This window comes from Myxocyprinus asiaticus, chromosome 17 (assembly GCF_019703515.2).
Source record: "Myxocyprinus asiaticus isolate MX2 ecotype Aquarium Trade chromosome 17, UBuf_Myxa_2, whole genome shotgun sequence".
NCBI lineage: Eukaryota > Metazoa > Chordata > Actinopteri > Cypriniformes > Catostomidae > Myxocyprinus > Myxocyprinus asiaticus.
In genome coordinates this window covers 3,152,875-3,176,224 of record NC_059360.1, presented here as the reverse complement: position 1 = coordinate 3,176,224, position 23,350 = coordinate 3,152,875, and the positions used below count along the sequence as shown (strand labels likewise).

The 23,350-nt window shown below is 38.6% G+C and overlaps 1 protein-coding gene across 4 annotated transcripts in view; it reads right to left on the bottom strand.

Annotated features, from left to right (window-relative positions):
- The window catches only part of fermt2 (FERM domain containing kindlin 2), a 100,761-nt gene extending 77,862 nt beyond the window's left edge, over nucleotides 1–22,899 (bottom strand). For all 4 annotated transcript variants that reach the window (XM_051723203.1, XM_051723205.1, XM_051723206.1 and 1 more), the window contains exons 1-2: nucleotides 22,722–22,899; nucleotides 22,021–22,178 (exon numbers count right to left, since the gene is read on the bottom strand). In XM_051723203.1, coding sequence (XP_051579163.1) covers nucleotides 22,021–22,177 — 157 coding nt within the window. In that variant the 5' untranslated portion in view covers nucleotide 22,178; nucleotides 22,722–22,899. The remainder of the gene's footprint in view (nucleotides 1–22,020; nucleotides 22,179–22,721) is intronic.
- Nucleotides 22,900–23,350: the final 451 nt, after the last annotated feature.

Below are 23,350 nucleotides of genomic sequence, written 5' to 3'. Positions count from 1 at the left end.
CTGCAAGATTGTGATTGGTTGTCCCACCATAGCTCCACCCAGCGATCAGACACAAGTGCTGGGAGGACAGCTATTCCCTGACCATCTATCAAACAGCATAAATAGAGGACTGTAATTTAATTAGCTGCCAGCCAACTGCATTTCTTGTCTAAAAATACAGCCTGACAGTGGATGACGTAATGCTGTTACAAAACGAATCCATGCTAAGTAATAGAATGCATTAAACAGCGCTAGAGACCACCAGTGCTGCAGAGAGAGAGAGGGGTGTACCATGACCCCTGAACACTCACTCTCTCTCACATACACAAGGCTGGTCCAGAGAGGAGAAAACGCATTGCAAATCACAAATGCACATCCTCTGCTGCGGTCCCAATCAATATCACAACGTCACACTGAAGTATGAATGCAGCTTTCTTCCTTCCGTTCAAAAATTACACTTAATTACATTGGTGGAAGAAACACAGAAACATGATAACTGTGATGAAAAACAATACAGAGAACACTGAAATGAATGCCTCATCTTAACAGAATATTTGGGGTTCAGTACAAGTTAAACTGAATCAACAGCATTTGTGGCATAATGTTGATTTTGCTTTCGTTTTTTACAGAAAAGGAGTGACAAGTCAAAAATGTTTTGGTACAAATGCCGTCGATTGAGCTTAACTTGTATTGAGCCCAGAATATTCCTTTAATTACTTAAATGAATATTTACTGATTAGTATAGCAGTGAATCCTGACCAGGGGTACACGTTCCAGAGATTTTCTTCATGTATACATTTTTCTTTTTTATATTTTTAACAATGGTGATTTATCGAGCATGCCGACAGCTTGCTGTGCTTTTGCACATTCCTAATTGGAAAGATTTTGATTTTGCTTGGTTAGACTTAAAGCTGTGAATAGACTATTTATAAAACTACTGACTGAATAAAATTACAACTAATCGTGATTAAACCTCTTGATTTTTTTTTTTATTTTATTTGTGTGGATCACACTCATAGCTAAATGCTATAAGACAATGATAACTGTGTCTATTAGATAAAGTTAAAAGTAGCTCTTGAAGGGGTACTTGAGCCTTATAATGGGACAGTGGGGGTACATAAGACAAAAAAAAAAAAAGGTTAGGAAACACTGTTGTAAAATACCTAAACAAATGTGTGGAAAGATAATTTATATTTTAATATGAACTAATTGTGTGTAAAAACTGAAACAAATGCCTTTTCCACTCTTACTACACACATTTGTGCCAAGAGTAACAGTAAACCTAGAGATGCATGCTTGAGTTGGCTTACTGAACAAACTGTGGTTGCTTATTGACTATTTTTCCAGTGTTAGCAGCACTGGGAAACTGGCATATGTATGGGGACAGCGGTGTGGGGGAAGGGAACAGCACTGGTGATCACAGTGTGAACCTTAAACTTCAGCACTACTGAGCTAACATCTACTGTTAATGGAGACTTAACGTGGGTCGCAAACTGGACACGTCTGGCGGACAACATGGCGTGTTCTAAAATAAAAAAATAAAAAATGATATTAATGTACGCACACCACCACTCCGTGTCTGTCGGCGGTGCCCAGCTACGACTCAGGAGGTTGCTCAAATTGCTGCCACGCCACGGAGCGTAACTCGCATATTTTCCATTAAATTCAACCCAAATCATTATCAATGGACATACTATTTTCACTAGCCTTGTTCATTCTCGAAGAAGGAAAAAACCTTGGTAACTTTTGTGTGTACTATCTGCCACCTGAATCGCATCGACATGCCCTGTGTTTGATGCCAGTGCCATGTCCTAGCCGCAACGTGGCTCATCTCGTCCGGTGTGTGACCACCTTTACAGGAATTGTGCTGGATTTGTATGGCTTAGAGACTCACTTAGATGTTAAGAGTGGAATTGTGCCTTTATTGTGTATTCATAAAGTATTCTTGTATTCTGAATATGCTTTTTATGTGATGTATCGGAATACATTACCTAATACATTTAAGAGAAAGTATTTAGTATTCAGTAGTGGTCAACCGATGCCGATATCCAGAGAGCAGGGTGGCCGATAGGCCGATATATCACACAATTTAATATATATACACACACAGGTGCATCTCAATAAATTAGAATGTCGTGGAAAAGTTCATTTATTTCAGTAATTCAACTCAAATTGTGAAACTCGTGTATTAAATAAATTCAATGCACACAGACTGAAGTAGTTTAAGTCTTTGGTTCTTTTAATTGTGATGATTTTGGCTCACATTTAACAAAAACCCACCAATTCACTATCTCAACAAATTAGAATACGGTGACATGCCAATCAGCTAATCAACTCAAAACACCTGCAAAGGTTTCCTGAGCCTTCAAAATGGTCTCTCAGTTTGGTTCACTAGGCTACAAAATCATGGGGAAGACTGCTGATCTGACAGTTGTCCAGAAGACAATCATTGACAACCTTCACAAGGAGGGTAAGCCACAAACATTCATTGCCAAAGAAGCTGGCTGTTCACAGAGTGCTGTATCCAAGCATGTTAACAGAAAGTTGAGTGGAAGGAAAAAGTGTGGAAGAAAAAGATGCACAACCAACCGAGAGAACCGCAGCCTTATAACTGTCAAGCAAAATCGATTCAAGAATTTGGGTGAACTTCACAAGGAATGGACTGAGGCTGGGGTCAAGGCATCAAGAGCCACCACACACAGACGTGTCAAGGAATTTGGCTACAGTTGTCGTATTCCTCTTGTTAAGCCACTCCTGAACCACAGACAACATCAGAGGCATCTTACCTGGGCTAAGGAGAAGAAGAACTGGACTGTTGCCCAGTGGTCCAAAGTCCTCTTTTCAGATGAGAGCAAGTTTTGTATTTCATTTGGAAACCAAGGTCCTAGAGTCTGGAGGAAGGGTGGAGAAGCTCATAGCCCAAGTTGCTTGAAGTCCAGTGTTAAGTTTCCACAGTCTGTGATGATTTGAAGTCACTGCACCCGTTTACCAAGAAATTTTGGAGCACTTCATGCTTCCTTCTGCTGACCAGCTTTTTAAAGATGCTGATTTCATTTTCCAGCAGGATTTGGCACCTGCCCACACTGCCAAAAGCACCAAAAGTTGGTTAAATGACCATGGTGTTGGTGTGCTTGACTGGCCAGCAAACTCACCAGACCTGAACCCCATAGAGAATCTATGGGGTATTGTCAAGAGGAAAATGAGAAACAAGAGACCAAAAAATGCAGATGAGCTGAAGGCCACTGTCAAAGAAACCTGGGCTTCCATACCGCCTCGGCAGTACCACAAACTGATCACCTCCATGCCACGCTGAATTGAGGCAGTAATTAAAGCAAAAGGAGCCCCTACCAAGTATTGAGCACATATACAGTAAATGAACATACTTTCCAGAAGGCCAACAATTCACTAAAAATGTTTTTTTTATTGGTCTTATGATGTATTCTAATTTGTTGAGATAGTGAATTGGTGGGTTTTTGTTAAATGTGAGCCAAAATCATCACAATTAAAAGAACCAAAGACTTAAACTACTTCAGTCTGTGTGCATTGAATTTATTTAATACACGAGTTTCACAATTTGAGTTGAATTACTGAAATAAATGAACTTTTCCACGACATTCTAATTTATTGAGATGCACCTGTATATATATATATATATATATATATATATATATATATATATATATATATATATATATATACACTTATTTAGCACTATATTTACTCAATTTCACACAAACCTAAAACAAATATTGTATTTTAAATGGTAGATAGCAGTTTCTTCAGATTTCTGTTTAGTCAAATACAAATACATACACATACATCAAATTTTAGTAATTTATTTGCACATGAAGAAATTGTTAATATATTAGAAAGGAAATAACAGTACACACAGTAGTCCAGCAACCATGCATGGCATGTCCACATTAGCAATTGCATTTACTCAAATACCGAATCAAACCAAGTGTACACACAGTGTATAGTGAATAAGACATTTACTTAAAGCACACTTGAAGTACTTTTACCTTGGGCTGCATCCGAAAATGTTGGCAGCTGACTTGCTACCTTATTGCCTAATGAGATATTGGCTTAACTGACATCTGTTTTGAATGAATGTAACTCTTAAGGTAACTGGTCTCCGAACAATATGAATAGCACCTTATTTTCATCCTACCTCTGTATAAAGCCTCCAGAAGCAGCATTGTCCTGGTTTCGGACGCAGCCTTGAAGTTGCACTCGTGCGCTCGTGCGGATCCAGCGTGAGCCTCAATCTCCTGACAGTTTAAACGGCCTGGATCACCTGCTTTGATTGTCACGGAGTGACAGTCATGATTTGTGAATTATTAGAGGAACTTTGGATCCTGATCCTGAAGTTTTGATTCTGGCTGGTAGAATACGTGCTTCAGAGTAAGATAAGCGCTCGACAGGAAGAAAACGCTGGATTTTCATGAGGTTCATGAATTACATCTGTTTAAACGAGATATCTGCATATTTGCAAACGGTATATAATAGAAGTTTTATTGATATTTGCCTTTTATCATTAGAAAATAAAGTTAAGGTGACAGGGAACTGTTGAGGAGAGACTGTTAGAATACGTGCTTTAGAGGTAAATAAATGAGCGCTCAACAGGATACTGGATCTGCTCAAGTTGTGTGAGGTTGGTTTATTACATCTATTTAAACGAGATATGCGCAAATTTGCAGATGGTATATGATATTAATTTTATTGATATTTGCTTTTTTTTAATCATTAGACAAGACAGTTAAAAGTTACAGGGAACTGTTGAGGAGAGAGGGAGAATGAAACAGGTGAGCACGTTAACATTATGAGCTCAAACGCGTCTATCGCTGCTCTGATATTTGGACCGTTTAAATGACACTGTGTTGCACAAGGTCTATTACTGTAGCAACACCATGGCATGTAACAAGAAAATGAACCGTGACTGGTCGTTTACATGTCTCAGTCACTTCACATGCAAGTAGGCGATTCTCGGCACCCTCAAGAAACAAATCAGCCAATCGGGAAAACACTAGTATTCTGGGCTGAATACTAGTGGTCGACTGAAATATCGCCGAGGCCGTTAAATCGGACGATATTCTGACTTTAATTATCGCATCGGCGATTTTGGTCGACCATTAGTATTCAGCCCAAGCCTGTTAACACAGTAGTTAAATCTGTATTTATTCAGTTAACAGTAGTAGTTAAAATCCTTGTATTTATTGCTGAATTGTGATCTGCCTAGAAGAGAACCTAATGCAAATTTTGTGCAGAATTCAACCATACACATTTATTTATAAGTTGTCATTTATAATTTCATTACAATTAGATAAAATACTTTAAGGTTTATGACTAGCATAAACTTCATGTCACCCACTTAATTATGCTCTTTATTTTTACCTGGCAAATCAACAAGTGCACTCACCAGCTCCCAAGTCCCGGCTTTTCTATTTGGATCTCCGTACATGATTTTTTAAGGATTATATATAATTTGGGAAATTCAATGACATGTAATATTACCTTCTCTTCCATGTTTTCAGTATTCTGTTATGAGCCCAGTAAAATGTTGTATTGACGTGGCTGCCGCAGCCATTCAGAAAAAGATAAAATATTTGTGTCTTCCGCGGTGCCTGACGTGAAGAGCAGTGCAGACTCGCCTCAATCCAGGTGGCGGAGGACGAATCTCAGTTGCCTACGTGTCCGAGACGTCAATCTGCGCATTTTATCACGTGGCTTGTTGAGCGGTTACCGTGGAGACATAGCGCATGTGGAGGCTTCACGCTATTCTCTGCAGCATCCACGCACAACTCACCTCGCGCCCCACCGAGAGCGAACCACATTATAGCGACCACGAGGAGGTTAACCCAACGTAACTCTACCCACCCTAACAACCGGGCCAATTGGTTGCTTAAGAAGTCTGACTGGAGTCACTCAGCACACCCTGGATTCGAACTTGCGACTACAGGTGTGGTAGTCAGCGTCTTTACTTGCTGAGTTACCCAGGCCCCCCCACATGCATCTTAATGAAAATGAACTAGACACTTGGGGTTTCCATGTCCCATGTGTAATGGCCCCAATAACTAATTTGTGCCTACATCTTTCAAAATTCTTAATAGCAGTTTACAATGAGACCAAGCCAATTAAGCAGAGTGTAAATGAAAGTTGTTAAGACTATGTATATTGTCTTTAATGTATTGTATGGTACTCTTTTTTTTTTTTTTAATGTATGGATGATTGTAAAAGCATTTAGTATCTTGATGTAGCAACTTGGAGTCCAAACCAAATTTCCCTACGGGGACAATAAAGTAGATATGTTATCTCAATCAACTATCAGATATCAGCTTGTTTAAAAACAGCAGATGAAATTGCCTCTTGTGTGGAATTACTTTGAACTGGGTGACAATGATAACAGAGTTGCCATTTGTAAGTTTTGTGCTGCTAGAATTTCACAAGGTGGAACTACCGTTACAACTTATACTCATAACTAATTTGATTACTCACCCTAAAGCTCCACACAGCAAGGAATATTCTTAGTTTGTTAAAGCTAAAGCAGAGGAGACAAGCTTCATCATTTACAATCCAGTTAATGTGTCTTAAGAATGTTAATTTAAGTTAATAATGTGCTTTATGTTTCAATGTTTTGTTTATAACTGAGAACAGTTACTCTAAAACATGGATAACGTGTAGAGAAAGAATTTTTCTGTGTGTATTTGTAATTCATTAATTCGTGATTTGAAACAAGGTAATATAAAAAAGCAGAAACACCAAACAATCGGTATCTGTAGATGTTCTTCTAAATAATCAAATATCGGTATCAATATGCCAATTTTGGATCAATGCATCCCTACAATCAAGTATGTTCCACTAAAGCTTCATCAAAGATGCACAAACACTGTGTGATCACTACTTTGAAATGTTTTCTCTAAAAGGCCGTTTTCACACTTGATTGTTTGTTGCATACTAGGGATGTGAATGGTTATCCAAATACTCATAACTGACAGTAATGTTTGATCAGGAAAACAAATTGATGATGACCATGCAACATTTTTTTTTTTAATTTTTTTTTTTTACTTTTGCTCATTGCAATGTAGCCAAAATAGTAAAATGCTCAAAACCTATAAATATTATACATTTTCACTTATTTCAACATGCTTACATTAGGGCCTCTAAAATTCACCACCTTCTGGAACCAGCACAGAGCAGACATACTACTGCTTCCCCTCTCTGACAAATCCAGACTCGAAGCACTAAATCACAGCTAGCTTTGATCAATGTAACAGGAAAGCTCTGTACTGGGTAGGGCTGCTTCTTAGTGTAACTACTTCCTGTATCATAGATTAGAGTGCCCTGAAGACCAGCATCATCACATTAGAGAAGAAACCTCCTTGCACACTGAACACCATGGGCATAGGTGTAAAATGGTTTAAGGTGTTTAAATTAGTCTAAAGGCATATCAGTAATGCTCACTTTCTGTGTATAATTTATTCAAAATTTGAAAAACACTTTTTGTTTTTCATGTAATTAAAATAAAGCAATTCAGAAACATACGAGTAGCCTACATAAAGAATATGGTATGCAGTGGTCCCACACAATTTTGACATCAATTCTATTCAATTGAAATTAATAAATCGCAATTACAATTTCAAGAGAAATAATTGACAATTATGATTTGTGCAGCCCTAGAGGAAAATTTGAGCTGCAAAATACATATGCTGCAATCAGTTTTCAATCATCAAGAAATAAAGTGCTCCGTACCTTTAACAATATTCTCATTATCTCACTCTTAAGCCACCTTTTCACTGCATCTGACAAATGACAGACGATAGACCAGAAGTCATTCATTTCCAATGGAGAGTCGCACGGGAGCTGCGTTGGCTTGCGACCTTTTCTGACTGCAACATTTTCAGATCTGATTTGAGCTTCGGCTGCGTTGAAATATTTCAACTTATGCAACTAGACCGTCTGTGAACGCCCAACCGGATGTGATGCATTCATTCAAAACTATCAGCGCGAAGTGAGAAATATCAATGGTTTTTATCCAAAACTTTATTCCAAACGCCTGCTACTTCTGTATTTGACAATTATGAATGTAGAAGTCAGAAATGATTGTTTACGTTGCAAATATAAATCACAAAAATCTTTTGCAATTACAGTAAATGTGTGATTAAATGTTGTGACGAGGAGGAGGGCTCGGGCTAATCAGGGGGATAAAGATGAGTTGGAGGCACAAGTTCGAGAGAGAGAGACACGCCCGCGGATGCGTTACACGTGTGTCTGCATTTGTTTTTTTTATGTTGAGTTTCATCATTAAACTTTACGTTGACTGTTGCCGGTTCCCACCTTCTTCTTGCCCATTCCTTACCCCGTTACAAATGTGTACATGTGTCAATTATTTCTGCACACCATTGACATGCATTGAATGGATTTTAACAGCTTAAATCTATGAATCTATCTTTGTGTGCATCCCGAAGAACAAGATTGAGACATCATATGGGAGTAAATGCTGAGAGAATTACAATTTTTGGGTGAACAATTCCTTTAAAAGAAATTCTGATCCTCATGCCTTTAACAGGTTTGTGAAATAATGTTTTGTAAAAATTGTCTCACTGTTTTCAGTTTTTGACTAGGGCAATGTTATTGTAGTTCGAAAAATGTAATATTACTTGGTACCAATTTCCAATAGTATTTTTTGTTCACTCAACTTCAGAAAAAAAGAAAAGAAAATCTGAATTGGTTCAACTTAAACAAATCTGTTATGGCATAGTTGCACCTCACAAGAAAACTAAAAATCTTAAGTTACCTCAACTAAATTTTTTTTTTTAAATCACTGACAGCTTTTTTCAGTCACTATAACTGTTATTTACAAAAGTTGAGTAAACAAGAAAAAGCTAGGGGAAATTGGTACTAAGATTCTTTTGTTGTGCTGGCTTAAATTTTTTTATCACACACATTATACATTTGCACATATACAGTGAAATTCTTTTTCACATATCCCAGCTAGGCTGGGGTCAGAGTGAAGGGTCAGCCATGATACAGCGCCCCTGGAGCAGATAGGGTCAAGGGCCTTGCTCAAGGGCCCAACAGTGGCATCTTGGCGGTGCTGGGGCTTGAACCCCTGACCTTCTGATCAGTAACCCAGAGCCTTAACCGCTAAGCTACCACTGCCCCCACTTTTATAGTGCACAACCTACATTTCTGCTTCCATTTGCTGAATTATGATTGTTGTTGCTGTTAATTATCATAATAATAACTAGGGATGCACCGATTTATTGGCCGCCGATATTTATCAGCCAATTATTTACCAAATTAAAACCATCAGTATATCGGTTTTAAGCATGAAAACGCCTATATGAAAAACAAACTTTATAAAAACACTTTGAATTCAAATACACAATCCAGAAATAATGATAATCACAGAATGTAGAAGGCTTGGCACTCCTAAGAACAAGCAATATTTAATTTATAATCATTCTCACATTAATGACAAAAAACTGCTGTTACGTGACACTTGAAAAAGCTTCACTTACCTATTCATGATGAGGTAAAACCATCCAAAACACTTTGAAAACAGCAAACTTTGACTTCTGCGACATTGGTATGGTATCCATCAAGGCTGCAAGATCAATTGAGTTAAGACTGAAATCGCAATAAGGTCTTGTGCGATTACTAAAGCTTGAAAGGCTGTGTTTTAAAATAGACTGCAATCAGCGCTTCAGTCAGCATTGTGTAAGCAAGCAGCGCTCTCTAGCGGTCTGGACGGCATTATCCATAATCAATCATACCACAATAAAACTTAAAAGGCTGTTTTGCTCCTTTGGTTTAAACGTTTTATTTTTCCATGTTGTTGACATTTCTGTGGTATTGCCCAATATATGCATAGTATGAATGTGATGTTCAATTATATACAGTACATGTAAAATGTGAGTTCTGTTGTTTTGAACTTCAAAAACAGAAGGTTAGCTATTTTTATATATATATATATATATATATATATATATATATATATATATATATATATATATATATATTATATTATATTATATCTTTTTATCTTCTATCTTCTTATCTTTCATTGTGGCTCTCTTTAAAATGTTGGCCTCTCGTGTGTTCAACAGATCCAGATCCATGTTCAATGGAAATTATTTATTGATTTTGTAGCTCTTTGAACATTTTTAAAACATAATTCCTGAGCAAAACAGTGACCTGATGACAAAATAAGGTAAGTGGCAGGAATCAGCCAACTTAAATCGGTATACGTATCAGCCAAAAATGTTCATATCAGTGCATCCCTAATAATACCTATAAAAAAGTATTGATAATAATTATAAATTATAGCACTATATTTTGTGAATATTCAAAATATCACCCAGCTCTAGTTGGGCAGGTCAAGAACCTCCACAAATCTCTTGAAACAAGGAAGGAAAAGGGAGGAAATGACACAGGAAGTGATGCATCCTCTGATAAATCCCGTGCATTTCCTTACAATCTCCACATTCCTCTCTCTGCAGCTCTGCTATGATTAGAGTAGGATAGTATAGGATAGGAAGTATCCTTCACTCACTCTAGATAATCATTTTCTTTGTGACTATCATATATACATTACTCACATTTAGACCTTTTTTCTGAATTACTAGGAATATACTCCATTACTCAATTTAATTTTTGGTCAGATTATAAACATCTGCAAAACTCATTTATGACAGCAAAATCGCATTAATACAATTAATCTGAGAGCTGCAGCAGAAAATACTGGGATGACGGCATTGTCCAGGGAACGAGCCAAATGCTAAGTCATTTCCTGTTTGCCAGAATACTTTTGTGAATTTTTTTCCTCCCTAAGCATCCCACGTCACAAAACTGTGCTTGACATGCGTGTACAACCCCACCCTTCTCACCACAGCGGAAAGTCTATTTCATCAACTAAACTCACCACTTATCCTACAATCTCTTTTATAGCTCTAAAAGGCTAACCGAACTCTTGGAACAAATGACGGTTTGGTCAAGAGGTCTCAAATAAATGTGCTGTCCTTTTCACAACCTTCTCTCTGATGTCATTTTGAGCTCATTTTCTTTTTAGGGTTTCCTTTTCAACTTCTAATAATACACATTCCCCTCCCCAGTATCAGCGAGTGTGTGTATGATTGTTTATGAGTGTATTCTTCAGTGCCTTAAGAGGGCAGGGTTTCTTTTGGCCAGCACACACATCATGACGACACACTGCAGATTCTTACACTATTACTGTGCTACAGAGTCTGTACAAAATGTGCCCTGCTTCATTTAATGATGTCTCTGCTTACTCATAATAAATATGATTTAAACAGCACTGGCTGAAGTCCTTGCCCGATGAGAAGGGAGTTGTAATACATACACCGTTTAAAAAAACACTTGGTATTGCTCTATCATATAGCCTTGTTTGTTGAGAAAAATACAGATTTTCTGATTAATCACGATCTTCATTTGAACGGTCCCGATTTCGATTCTTAAAATCCCATGTATTCACATTCCACAAATGGGATAGACTGCCTGTAAAAATACAATGTCATTCTATTTTTAATTGACAACTGGATCGGTTTTCTTACAGCTAAAAATTTACATTATGTGTTTGTATTAGGGGTGGGAAGATGTGGTTATTTTTCGATTAGGTTTGTGTACGATACAATAATTCATCATCAGAATAAAGTTCTGTAAAACACAATTTAAATGCTTAAGTTCAAATAATAAGAGTTCCTCCTATACCTTTCACTATAAAAAAAAGATCACAAACAAACGTACAATCAGGCCGATCATGTGGAGGACAAGCAATAAAACTGAAGTCATTTTTATTTAAATAGCGCTTTTCACAAAACACATCATTTAAAAGCAGCTTTACAGAAAATTATTCTTTATCAGAAAAAGAAGCTGTAAAATCTGTAATGTCTTAGAGTCTTCATTGTGCAGTTTGATAAAAAAAAACTGGAAACAACGAACAGAACATGTCCTGAAAATATGACAGGTTGCAATCAAAACTTCTCTATAACAGGCAAGGGACAGCTATACTTGTTTTTTCTTTCCCTAGCCTGGCTCAGGGACATATTTTTGCGAGGAATATATTATATATAAACTCAGCAAAAAAAAAGAAACGTCCTCTCACTTTCAACTGCTTTTATTTTCAGCAGACTTAACATGTGTAAATATTTGTATGAACATAAAAATATTCAACAACTAAGACATAAACTGAACAAGTTTCACAGACATGTGACTAACAGAAATGGAATAATGTGTCCCTGAACAAAGCGGGGGGTCAAAATCAAAAGTAACAGTCAGTATCTGGTGTGGTCACCAGCTGCATTAAGTACTGCAGTGCACCTCCTCCTCATGGACTGCACCAGATTTGCCAGTTCTTGCTGTGACATGTTACCCCACTCTTCCACCAAGGCACTTGCAAGTTCCCGGACATTTCTGGGGGGAATGGCCCTAGCCCTCACCCTCCGATCCAACAGGTCCCAGATGTGCTCAATGGGATTGAGATCCGGGCTCTTCGCTGGTCATGGCAGAACACTGACATTCCTGTCTTGCAGGAAATCACGCACAGAACGAGCAGTATGGCTGGTGGCATTGTCATGCTGGAGGGTCATGTCAGGATGAGCCTGCAGGAAGGGTACCACATGAGGGAGAAGGATGTCTTCCCTGTAACACACAGCGTTGAGACTGCCAGCAATGACAACAAGCTCAGTCCGATGATGCTGTGACACACCGCCCCAGACCATGACGGACCTCCACCTCCAAATCGATCCCGCTCCAGAATACAGGCCTCGGTGTAACGCTCATTCCTTTGACGATAAACATGAGTCCGACCATCACCCCTGGTGAGACAAAACGACTCGTCAGTGAAGAGCACTTTTTGCCAGTCCTGTCTGGTCCTGCAAAGGTGGGTTTGTGCCCATAGGCGACCTTGTTGCCGGTGATGTCTGGTAAGGACCTATAACAGGCCTACAAGCCCTCAATCCAGCCTCTCTCAGCCTATTGCAGACAGTCTGAGCACTGATGGAGGGATTGTGCGTTCCTGGTGTAACTCGGGCAGTTATTGTTGCCATCCTGTACCTGTCCCGCAGGTGTGATATTCGGATGTACCGATCCTGTGCAGGTGTTGTTACACGTGGTTTTCCACTGCGAGGATGATCAGCTGTCCTTCCTGTCTCCCTGTAGCGCTGTCTTAGGCGTCTCACAGTACGGACATTGCAATCTGCAGTCCTCATGCCTCCATGCAGCATGCCTAAGGCACATTCACGCAGATGAGCAGGGACCCTGGGCATCTTTCTTTTGGTGTTTTTCAGAGTCAGTAGAAAGGTCTCTTTAGTGTCCTACGTTTTTATAACTGTGACCTTAATTGCCTACCGGCTGTAAGCTGTTAGTGTCTTAACGACCGTTCCACAGGTGCATGTTCATTAATTGTTTATGGTTCATTGAACAAGCATGGAAAACATTGTTTAAACCCTTTACAATAAAGATCTGTAAAGTTATTTGGATTTTTACAAAATTATCTTTAAAATACAGTGTCCTGAAAAAGGGACGTTTCTTTTTATATATATATTCCTTGGAGAATTTTTTGCCACTTGAACCATCCTCCTCACTGTGCATGGAGACAATATAGACACACTTCCTCTTTCAGGCTGATTCGTAACATCTCCAGTTGATTGGAATTTGTTAATTGCCCTGATGGTGGAAATGGGCATTTTCTTTTTTTTTTTATCCCATTTTCCCCCAATTTGGAATGCCCAATTTCCACTACTTAGCAGGTCCTTGTGGTGGCGTGGTTCCTCACCTCAACCCGGGTGTGAGACCATCAATCCGTGCATCTTATCACGTGACTCGTTGTGCATGACACCGTGGAGACTCACAGCATGTGGAGACTCATGCTACTCTCCGCGATCCACGCACAACTTACCACACGCCCCATTGAGAGTGAGAACCACTAATCGCGACCACGTTACCCAATGTGACTCTACCCTCCCTAGCAACCGGGCCAATTTGGTAACTTACGAGACCTGGCTGTAAGCTTAGCACACCCTGGATTCGAACTCGCGACTCCAGGGGTGATAGTCAGTGGGAAATGGGCATTTTCAGTGCTTTGGCTATTTTCTTATAGCCACTTCCCATTTTGTGAAGCTCAACAACCTTTTGCCGCACATCAGAAAAATATTCTTTAGTCTAATCCACTGTGATCGATGATTGAGGGAATTTGGCCTGTGTGTTACCTAATATTTATACCCCTGTGAAACAGGAAGTCATGGCTGAACAATTTCATGTTCCCACCTAGTCACCCAGGTGTACTAAAAAAAAATTTTTTAAATATGAATGGGAATATACTTCAGATATGTTTTACTCATAAGAATTTCAAGGGGTGCCAATAAATGTGGCAAATGTGTTTAGGAGAAAAATATTAAATTATGAGATTTTCCCCCTCCTTCAATTAGTTTACTTCAAATAAAGGTTAGATTTTTGTGAATACTTTGAATGAAAAATCAAAAGGATAAACAATAAAGACATTTTTCACAGCCTTCTTCGCTCATATTTACCAAGGGTGCCAATATTTTTGGCCACAACTCTGTGTGTGTGTGTGTGTGTGTGTGTGTGTATGTATATATATATATACATATCATTTGATCTGTCATTTGTATAATCACATTAGATTTTTAAAAATGTGAATATTTAACATTTTATCAATTATTATTATCTCACAAAAAAAATTGCTGTCACTGTTTAAAATAGTGTACAATTTAAAAATCTAGAGAAGAATAATATATATATTTTCTTAAATTTATGTCCACATATGTGGACAGTATAACTAAGTTGTGAAATTTTACATAATACCAAGCCACAGAAAAGTTAGATTTTTTTTTTTAATCAAACTGTTTATTTGAGTGTTGGTTATTCATGTGTTTAAGACGTTACAGACAGTACAGCTGATTTTCACAATGTGTATTGGGAAAAGCACAAATAAAAAATGATTGGACTTGATTTGACTTTTATGTTACAATTTTTTTTATCTACTTTGGCAACAAAATCTCTATGTTCTCTCTTTTCTTTGTTTATCAAATGAACAAGTGATAGCCAGTGCAGAAGCATTTAACCAATTAGAAATTAGCATAATTAAATCTGATACAAGTAATGGCCAGCATCATCCAATCACAGCCAACGATGTTAAAATAAAATTGTAAATTATAAATTCAGATTTTAAGTACTGATTACCATTGTCCCATGTCTGCCAAGCATGTTCAGTGGTTCAAACATCATCTGCAGCCTGAAACTGAACTTTAAATAGGAAGTTTGGATTGAATGCACCAAGCTGCAAAGAGCACTATAGGATGCTCCCTTGCTCCCTAATTAGGGAATGACTTAACCTCAAGTGTGCTGTCTGTCTGCACTGGTCACAGAACAGTTTGAAATGCACCTTATTTTTATCCTAAACCTGAAAAAAATCCTGAAATCATGAAAAAGTGCTATTGTACTCATTTGTGTACATTTCGTTTAGTAGCATGGCATAATGGCATATCGGATGAAACTAGAGACTCTAATCTTTTGACTCAAACAGGTTTCAGTGTAAAAACGTAATTAGGTTTATTACCAGATGTAGTTTTGTTACTGTACTCCAAAAACAAACTCTGTTCTGATCAGCACCATGTTGTTTTGTCACATGACTCCATACGTCAAATTTACAGTACATACAGTATATTAATCAAACTTTCATAACTTTTTGAATGTACTGTAGTTTTTACTAATAATCTGTTATGATATATATAATGCAATAATCCTTATTAAAAAATGTTAACAATACATTTTCTATGGTGCAAAATTGCACACACAAAATACCTCACATTCTTCACTGAAGATGCCTGTTTTTACGTTCGTATATTTGGTTTTGTAATTGTTCATTAATGTAAACATGCATGTCTTTGTTGGTTGCACCAGGTATCACCACTTTTTCTGCATCTCGTGCATTAGCGCCACGTTTATAAGACATCCGTCATTTAACAAATGTTAAAAAACTGACGGATAATTAATATGCTGTCCATTATTTTGACAGATAAAACCAAGTAAGAAAGTCCACTTAAATCATCAACCATCATCAGTTTTTATTTTGATGGTACTATATAGGTTCATAAGTTCAGGTGTCAGATGTAACTCACACCGGTGCGGCCAAATAATTTTCCACATTAGCACGCAGTAAATTTCACTTGCAAAGACTGTAGAGCCCTGGAACAGAAAAGCTATTAAAAGACACATTATTTAATGAAAGAGGAGTGCATGGATCTTTGATGGACACACATTACACGGAAGGTTTGGTTTTAATTTCAGGCACTTTGAAGCACTTTTCAACAAAACAAGGCAATTTTCCAGGTATTCTCGCACTTAAATTTCTAAAAGATAAATTCAAGCACTTCAAGGACCTTGTAAGAACACTGCAAATAGTGCAGAAAAAAGCTACAGAGAGATCTTGATTTCTGATGGGTCATTTCATTAATGATCACATGGACAGAAAACAATCACTGATTGAAGTCACTGATGTTGCTTCAAATCAACAAACTCTCATTGACAATGACTTCAGGTAGTTTTGTTGTTACAAATCACTGTGTGAATTCCCCTTTATTTTCTCCTTTTTTTTTTCAATCTCTGTTTTCTGAAGCACGTGTTGAACCTGAAGCAGTTTCAATTACAACCAAATCACATTGCTACTGGAAGGTGAAGTACATACTGTTCACTGAACAGGCAAAACTAAGGGTTTAAGGTCAATGGCAGAAATAAGAACTATCGAGGCCCCTGATCATTAATTATTGAATGGAATCTGCTAAAATGCTTTTTCAGGAAATGACCATAGTAATCAATGAGAGAGTACTTTCCTGGCATTCTTATTTATTCCATTAGATCTAATATTGAGCTTTTAGATGAGCAGGACACAGAATATATCGAGGGTGTAAGACTTGGAAGACCGCAACAAGTAGGCTCAAATTAGACACTTGCAGTGCATTCAAGCTCCACTTCATTTAGCGCAGTGTTTCCCAAACTGGGGTATGCGTACCCCTGGGGGTACGTGAGGTGATAATGGGGGTACACAAATAAAATTCTGAGATTTACCATTCTTTTAATTTCATCACAGTCTAAAATATCATCCAAACCCAGTTCATGTATTTCTCACTGGCAAAAATAATTTTGTGTGCCCTCTAGTGTAGAAACACCAAAATGGCTGTGTCATAAAGGTCATATAAATATGCAGTTAACAAAATGCATCTACTCATGCGTCGTGCGTCACACAAGTATCTTTTTTCGCCAGCCCAGCATACTGCTAGGTGACATTTTGCCAGACCCGCACATGTGAGTTGTCCATGATTTTAGTTTGTCTGTTTGTTTGATTGTTTTTTGCAGTTTAAAATGAAATTTGTATTTAAGGTTAGATGCATAGGTAGTTTTGATTCTGATGATATAAGTTCATAAGCTTTGATGACAGGTGTCAGACATCCGGTGCGGCCAAATCATTTTCCACATTCACACGCAGTATTTTTCACTCACATTTGTTCGCACGCTAGAGACCTGTTTTTAAATTGTTGCATGATGCTTTTTCAGCAAATGAGCTCAACCTTGCTAACAGTGTCAAACATTGAGCTGATCACGCAACTGCACAGATACCTACCCATAATGTTCGAAGTCGGCAGGCAATGCCGTACCTGCAATGTCGCGCAATTCCAGGCACAGAACCGACCGCTATTCTTGCATACCGTGGCGTGATAAGGGGGGGAGTTTAAGTTATGCAGTTATATCATATCTAGCATCTCTCAATCAGTAAGCCATTTATTCAGCATGTATATGATTAATATAACATACAAATATAACATGTTTAATATAAAGGAGCGTTTTACAAAGATAATTGTGTAAATATACATATTTTCAAAATACCATGTGTGAATGTTATCTATGCATTAGAGAGGGGGTACGTGAAAGGATGTTGAATGTTTGGAGGGGTACGCCACTATAAAAAGTTTGGGAACTACTGATTTAGACCAAACTACACATTTCAAATAAGGAATAATACATTCATGTGTTTAGGATCTGCTGGACTGGCATACCGTGTCAATGGTACAGAACACATTTTAGGATACAGAAAGGTCACGAATGCCAGAGGCGCATGGTATTTTTGTCTTCTTAAAGTGCAATAGACAGGTTGGACTCACAAGGGCAAAATTAAAGTCACAAAAGAGTCATTTGACCCACCATTTGCTCAACCAATCACAGAGCTCATGAAAACATGTGACAATGGTCACTCGAGGAAAATTTAGAGGCGCCTGTTCTCAAGTATTCAACAACATTATAGCAGAGGGAAGGGCAAGAATAAAACTAGATTAGTGGCAAATCGCTCTCAAGAAACACAAACAGCAACACACAGCTTTCAACTTTTCTGAGCCTTATTGAGTCAATGAACTCTGTCATGCAATCATGGCTATCATACGCTGTTCATTTCTCAAAACAATTATGATAGTTAAGCTGGCCACTGTCGGTGCAAAACATTTCAGACAGTCCAGTTGTGCTTTTAGGAAATCCATGTCACAGTATTCCCACTTGATTTTAAACTGACCTGCATTTCTTGTACCATACACACCCTCAAAACGGATCTTACACATTCCTATCTGTTAAATGCTCTGTGGGCTTTCTCTAGTGTATAAGTAAACTAAAGCCATGCCCTCACTACACGACTGTCAGACTACCTGTATAGCTGCACAGCTCACATTACACAACAATATTTCTTGTCATCTGTCGTCTTGTTGTCGTAGCAGAGCACATACTACACAACAGACACATCATTTACACACCATTCTTCAGCAGAAAACATTTGACATTTTTTAGAAGAATATCTCGGCTCTGTAGGTCCATACAATGCAAGTCAGCAGAGTCCAAAACTTTGAAGCTCCTTAGAGTCCTGATCATGGTTTATTTTGTGATAAAAAGGACTATACAATTCCTTACATATAGTTCTAAAAAAGAATCCTTAGAGAAATGTGCCAAACAAAACATACTGTTACTGTTATATTGTTGGACCTATGCAGTTCAAAGTAATATTAGGCTAATACATTTCAATGATTAACTTTAAGGACATTTTTGTTGACATTTTTTAAGATAAAAGAATCTGGTACAGTTTTGGGCTGCCACTTGATGTGCAATGTAATATCTGGGTTCTGAAGCAAAACCAATACTGGGAGCATTGAAGAACTCCACTGTACAGCTGATCTGTTGAAGCAGGAGCCTATCCAAAAAACATTCTGCAAAATCATTAAGACAGCAAGACCCACAGATGAGTACAACAATGCTTCTGTTTTGGTCCAGGTACCTTCACGCGTCAGAGGATGGAGAGTCACAGCCCTGAGAGCTGATGTTTCAAAGTCTCTCTCTCTCTGAGGTGTAAATAACTAACATGTGCTTTAAACTAGCACAACCTGCCTTATACCACCAGTGCACATTCCTGAACTGTGTATGCAGTGTTAACGCATGAACACATAGGGGTAAGTGGCATAGTCTCCCGTTCCTAATGGTTAAGACTTAACGATTTTTCTCACAAGTTCGCCCTCAAACATAGCTGTTTTTACATCTTTGGCCAGAAATAAAGTTAGAACCACAGGAGTTCCTGGTGTGTCTCATCCACTGAAAAAAACACAAAAAAACAAAAAACAGATGCCATGTATGATAGTTTTCACTTGTGGGACTAAAAGCTTGCTTTTAAGGGGTTGTCTTGTCTCAGTATTTCACAAGTACACAAAACAAGAGAGCAGCACATCAGTCAGTTCTGTTGAAATCCAGAAGCAGTGGAATGTAGCTGCAAATAATGTCATTCCCCCACAAGGGAGGCTCACATGTGTTCTCTATCTCGCTCTTCCATATGACCCTGTCTTTAAGGAATGGGAAGATCATGGAAAACAAAGGCTAATTTGTTCTAAAGTTGCAAACAACAAGGATGAATTTACAAATGTTCTGCCTTTTAATGCAATTCCAAACTATGAGGCTTTTTTATTTATGCTAAAATAACCAAATAATGAAATAAAGTCTCTGACACAATTTTTTATTTTAATATGGGAATACATTACATTAAGTCTCATCTTGATGTGAGAGTGCACTGTATGACGGTAAAAGAGAGCAACAGTGCCCACCCACTTTTAACCACCCTGGTTCTGGAAGTATTTTTCCATTCATTTTCTTCATAGGCTTTTCAAAGAGGTCTTCATAAAAGCACTGTTGATTATCAGTGTAGATCAATATTTTTAAAGTAAATAGCAAATTATTCAGACATATTGGGAGAGTGACTTAATTGCGTTATTCACAGTGCATCATGGCAGTGGGCGGTCTCTGCAGAGCCCTTTAGGCGTGCTTTGTTTGACATGACCCTCTGATTGGTGGATCTTTTTCTGCAGGATGATGGTTAGTGTAGTTCTTCACCAGGAATTATGCTATTAAACACGAAGCTGAAACAACACGAACTGATGGCTTCAACAGAAGCAAATACCATTGATTAACAACCTCGTTCATGGTAGGTCTGTCTTTAAAAGTTTATATGTTTGCATTAATAATCAATTCCCCAATGGAAAAAAACTAATGGGATTTTTACTTTCAAAACCAGACTCTATATAATGAACCTGGATTAAACAACTGGAGTCGTATGGATTACTTTTATGCTGCCTTTATGTGCTTTTTGAGATTCAACATTTTAGTACCCATTCACTTGCATTGTAAGGACCTACAGAGCTGAAATATTCATCTAAAAATCTGTTTGTGTTCTGCAGAAGAAAGAAAGTCATACACATCTGGGATGGCATGAGGGAAAGTAAATGATGAGAGAATTTTCATTTTTGGGTGAACTATTACTTGAACAAATAACTCGGACAAATAACCTGCGCTAAAATCATGATAGACCCAGTGCAACGAATGGCACAGAACGCAGGTGTCTCGGCATGCTTTTGTAACTAAGTTCTTTTTAACTCGACACAGTGTGTAAAAATGTGAGGTCCTCTGCAAGATGCTGAAGAAAAAACGAGGCTTGGTGCAACAGTAAATGCCAAAACATACTCTACGCAAGTACGTGAACACAGATGCAAGCACTTGGCCACCGCACTGCCAATGCGTGGTCTGCTTAAACATGCTTAACGTCCGTTCTTGCATTAGCGTGGCGGGAACAAATCTCAGTACTCAAGGGGGAGATAGGGTTACCTTCAAACATCTGTGCCATATCACTGGATGTGTTATTATTCAGGTAAGTTGCTATTAATATACTGACTTTAACTTACGTGCTCAGCAATATTCTCTTCAAACTGTTGCTCCATCATGACAGTAGTTGAGCTGAAAGAAAAAACTCACCATAGAAGTGTTCACACTAATCTCACTATAGCGCCCCTTGTGGCAATGTTGAGAATGCAATGCGTACTTGCGTTGGGTCATGAATTGCGGTCTGCCTCATTTCAGAACACAACGACGAGTTAAATCGAGCTTGCATTACAAGATGCGTCTGCATTCACGTACTTGCATAGAGTAGTGTTTGTAGCGCAAGTAGTGTTTACAAGAAATCCATGGAAAAAGAGTGTAGATGTGCAAAAACCCGTTCAGTGTGAACGGCCCCTAACTTGTCAGTTCGCCCGTGTCTGTGAGTGAGACTGCATGTGCAGAGCAAGTTAGGTAGGCCTGCTTATTTTTGTATTTATTGCAAACCCAAACCCGACCCGAAGTCATACTTGAAAAACTGACCTGAACCCGGCCTGAAACCCGATGGTTTTTCAGGTCCCGTCAGGACTGGGTCGGGTTGCAGACCTCTACCTCAAAGTACCACCCCAACGTACAGGGCTCCCACACCTTTTTCCCCAATGAATTTACATATATTTTCCATGCCTGGAAATCACCATTAAAAAATCCCCTAATATTTTCAGGTTTTCCATGACTGTGGGAAACCTAGACATATGACCAACTTCATTCAGCTCAATCTGGACCCTCCAAACACAAAGGTCAGGCACACATCCGGAAGGGTGGAAGCAGAGTACATACCAAGTTTCTCCACGAGTTTGAGCATCACACCGCCGATGTGAATTTCCCCGGTGACTCTCAGAGACACGTCCCTGTTGAGGTCAGTGACATGCATCTTCAGTTCCCAGGTCCCATCTGCGTAGCAGCCATCTGGCATCCGTATCCCGTCCAACGCCATCCTTTAGAAACAGTGACATAAGAGCAAAAGAAGCATGAATCTGTCAAGTTTATCAGCAACAACAAACAGCAAAGGTCTTCAGACCGAGATACAGGTTGGTCTAAAAACATGGTGAGCAGATGAAATATCTACTAAAGGTAATAGTGGCATTAAAATGTCAATCTAAAATCACAAACAAGTGGCAAAGAGAACAATGTGAAGCAAAGCTCTTTAGAATGAGATTTGTCTCAAATCCTAGTTACGGTGTTAGATTTGTGAAATTGGACCTGTAGCTCGCGCAACTAACGGTAAACTGACGCTGAGCTCGGGCTCTGGTGACGTCAGCAGCCCCGCTCCAAACTACATAAAGACAGTCAGGTCAATGGATACAAAACAACAACGCGCAAGAAAGTGCTCATTTAAACTCCTTTTGATGTCATATGACAGTATGTTTTCAAAACAAAGCGAGTAGTCAATTTTGCAGCGTACAACAGCGGGATTTGTGTTGAGAGTTGCAGAGTACGCCAGACAAATCCTGAGGGGTGAAATCATCGCGTTCACTAACCTTCACAAATCCTCGAAACACGCTTCAATGTCCACAACTTCAACAGTCCGCGAGCTTTCTTTCCTTCAGTCGTGTGTTTAATCCTATCATGAGGAAAGGGTCCTCGTGAAAGTCCAGCTGCGGCTGAGCTCCTGAAGGTTTCGCGGTAATGGAGTCCGGTGTCCGTTCTCTCTCTCTCTCTCTCTCTCTCTCTCTCTCTCTCTCTCCCGCCCTCACATAACGTCACTCACGCGCCGCTTGCGCTTTCCGCCCAGACCCCCGTCCCGTCCATCAGTCACCAGTCACTTCTTCACATACGACGGATTTATTTCTCAAATGTACCTGTCTTTTTTTTTTTTTTACTTGATAAAAATGAACAAAAACTTTAGAATTAGTTTATATTTAAAAATGTCCCACAGAACTGCCCTTTTATATTGCTGAGAACACATTTATCAGACCGTACAAAACGCTGTCACGTCGGACAAAGTCATGTGAAATATATATTATTTTTAAATATTATTTTAATGTTCAAAAACCCTCTAAAATCAGCCAATCAGATTAGATTTGTTTTAGCTGGGGGATTTTAGCAGTAAAAGTTTTCTGCTCTTTTCCAGTCACCATTCACTTCTTCACATATGACAGATTTATTT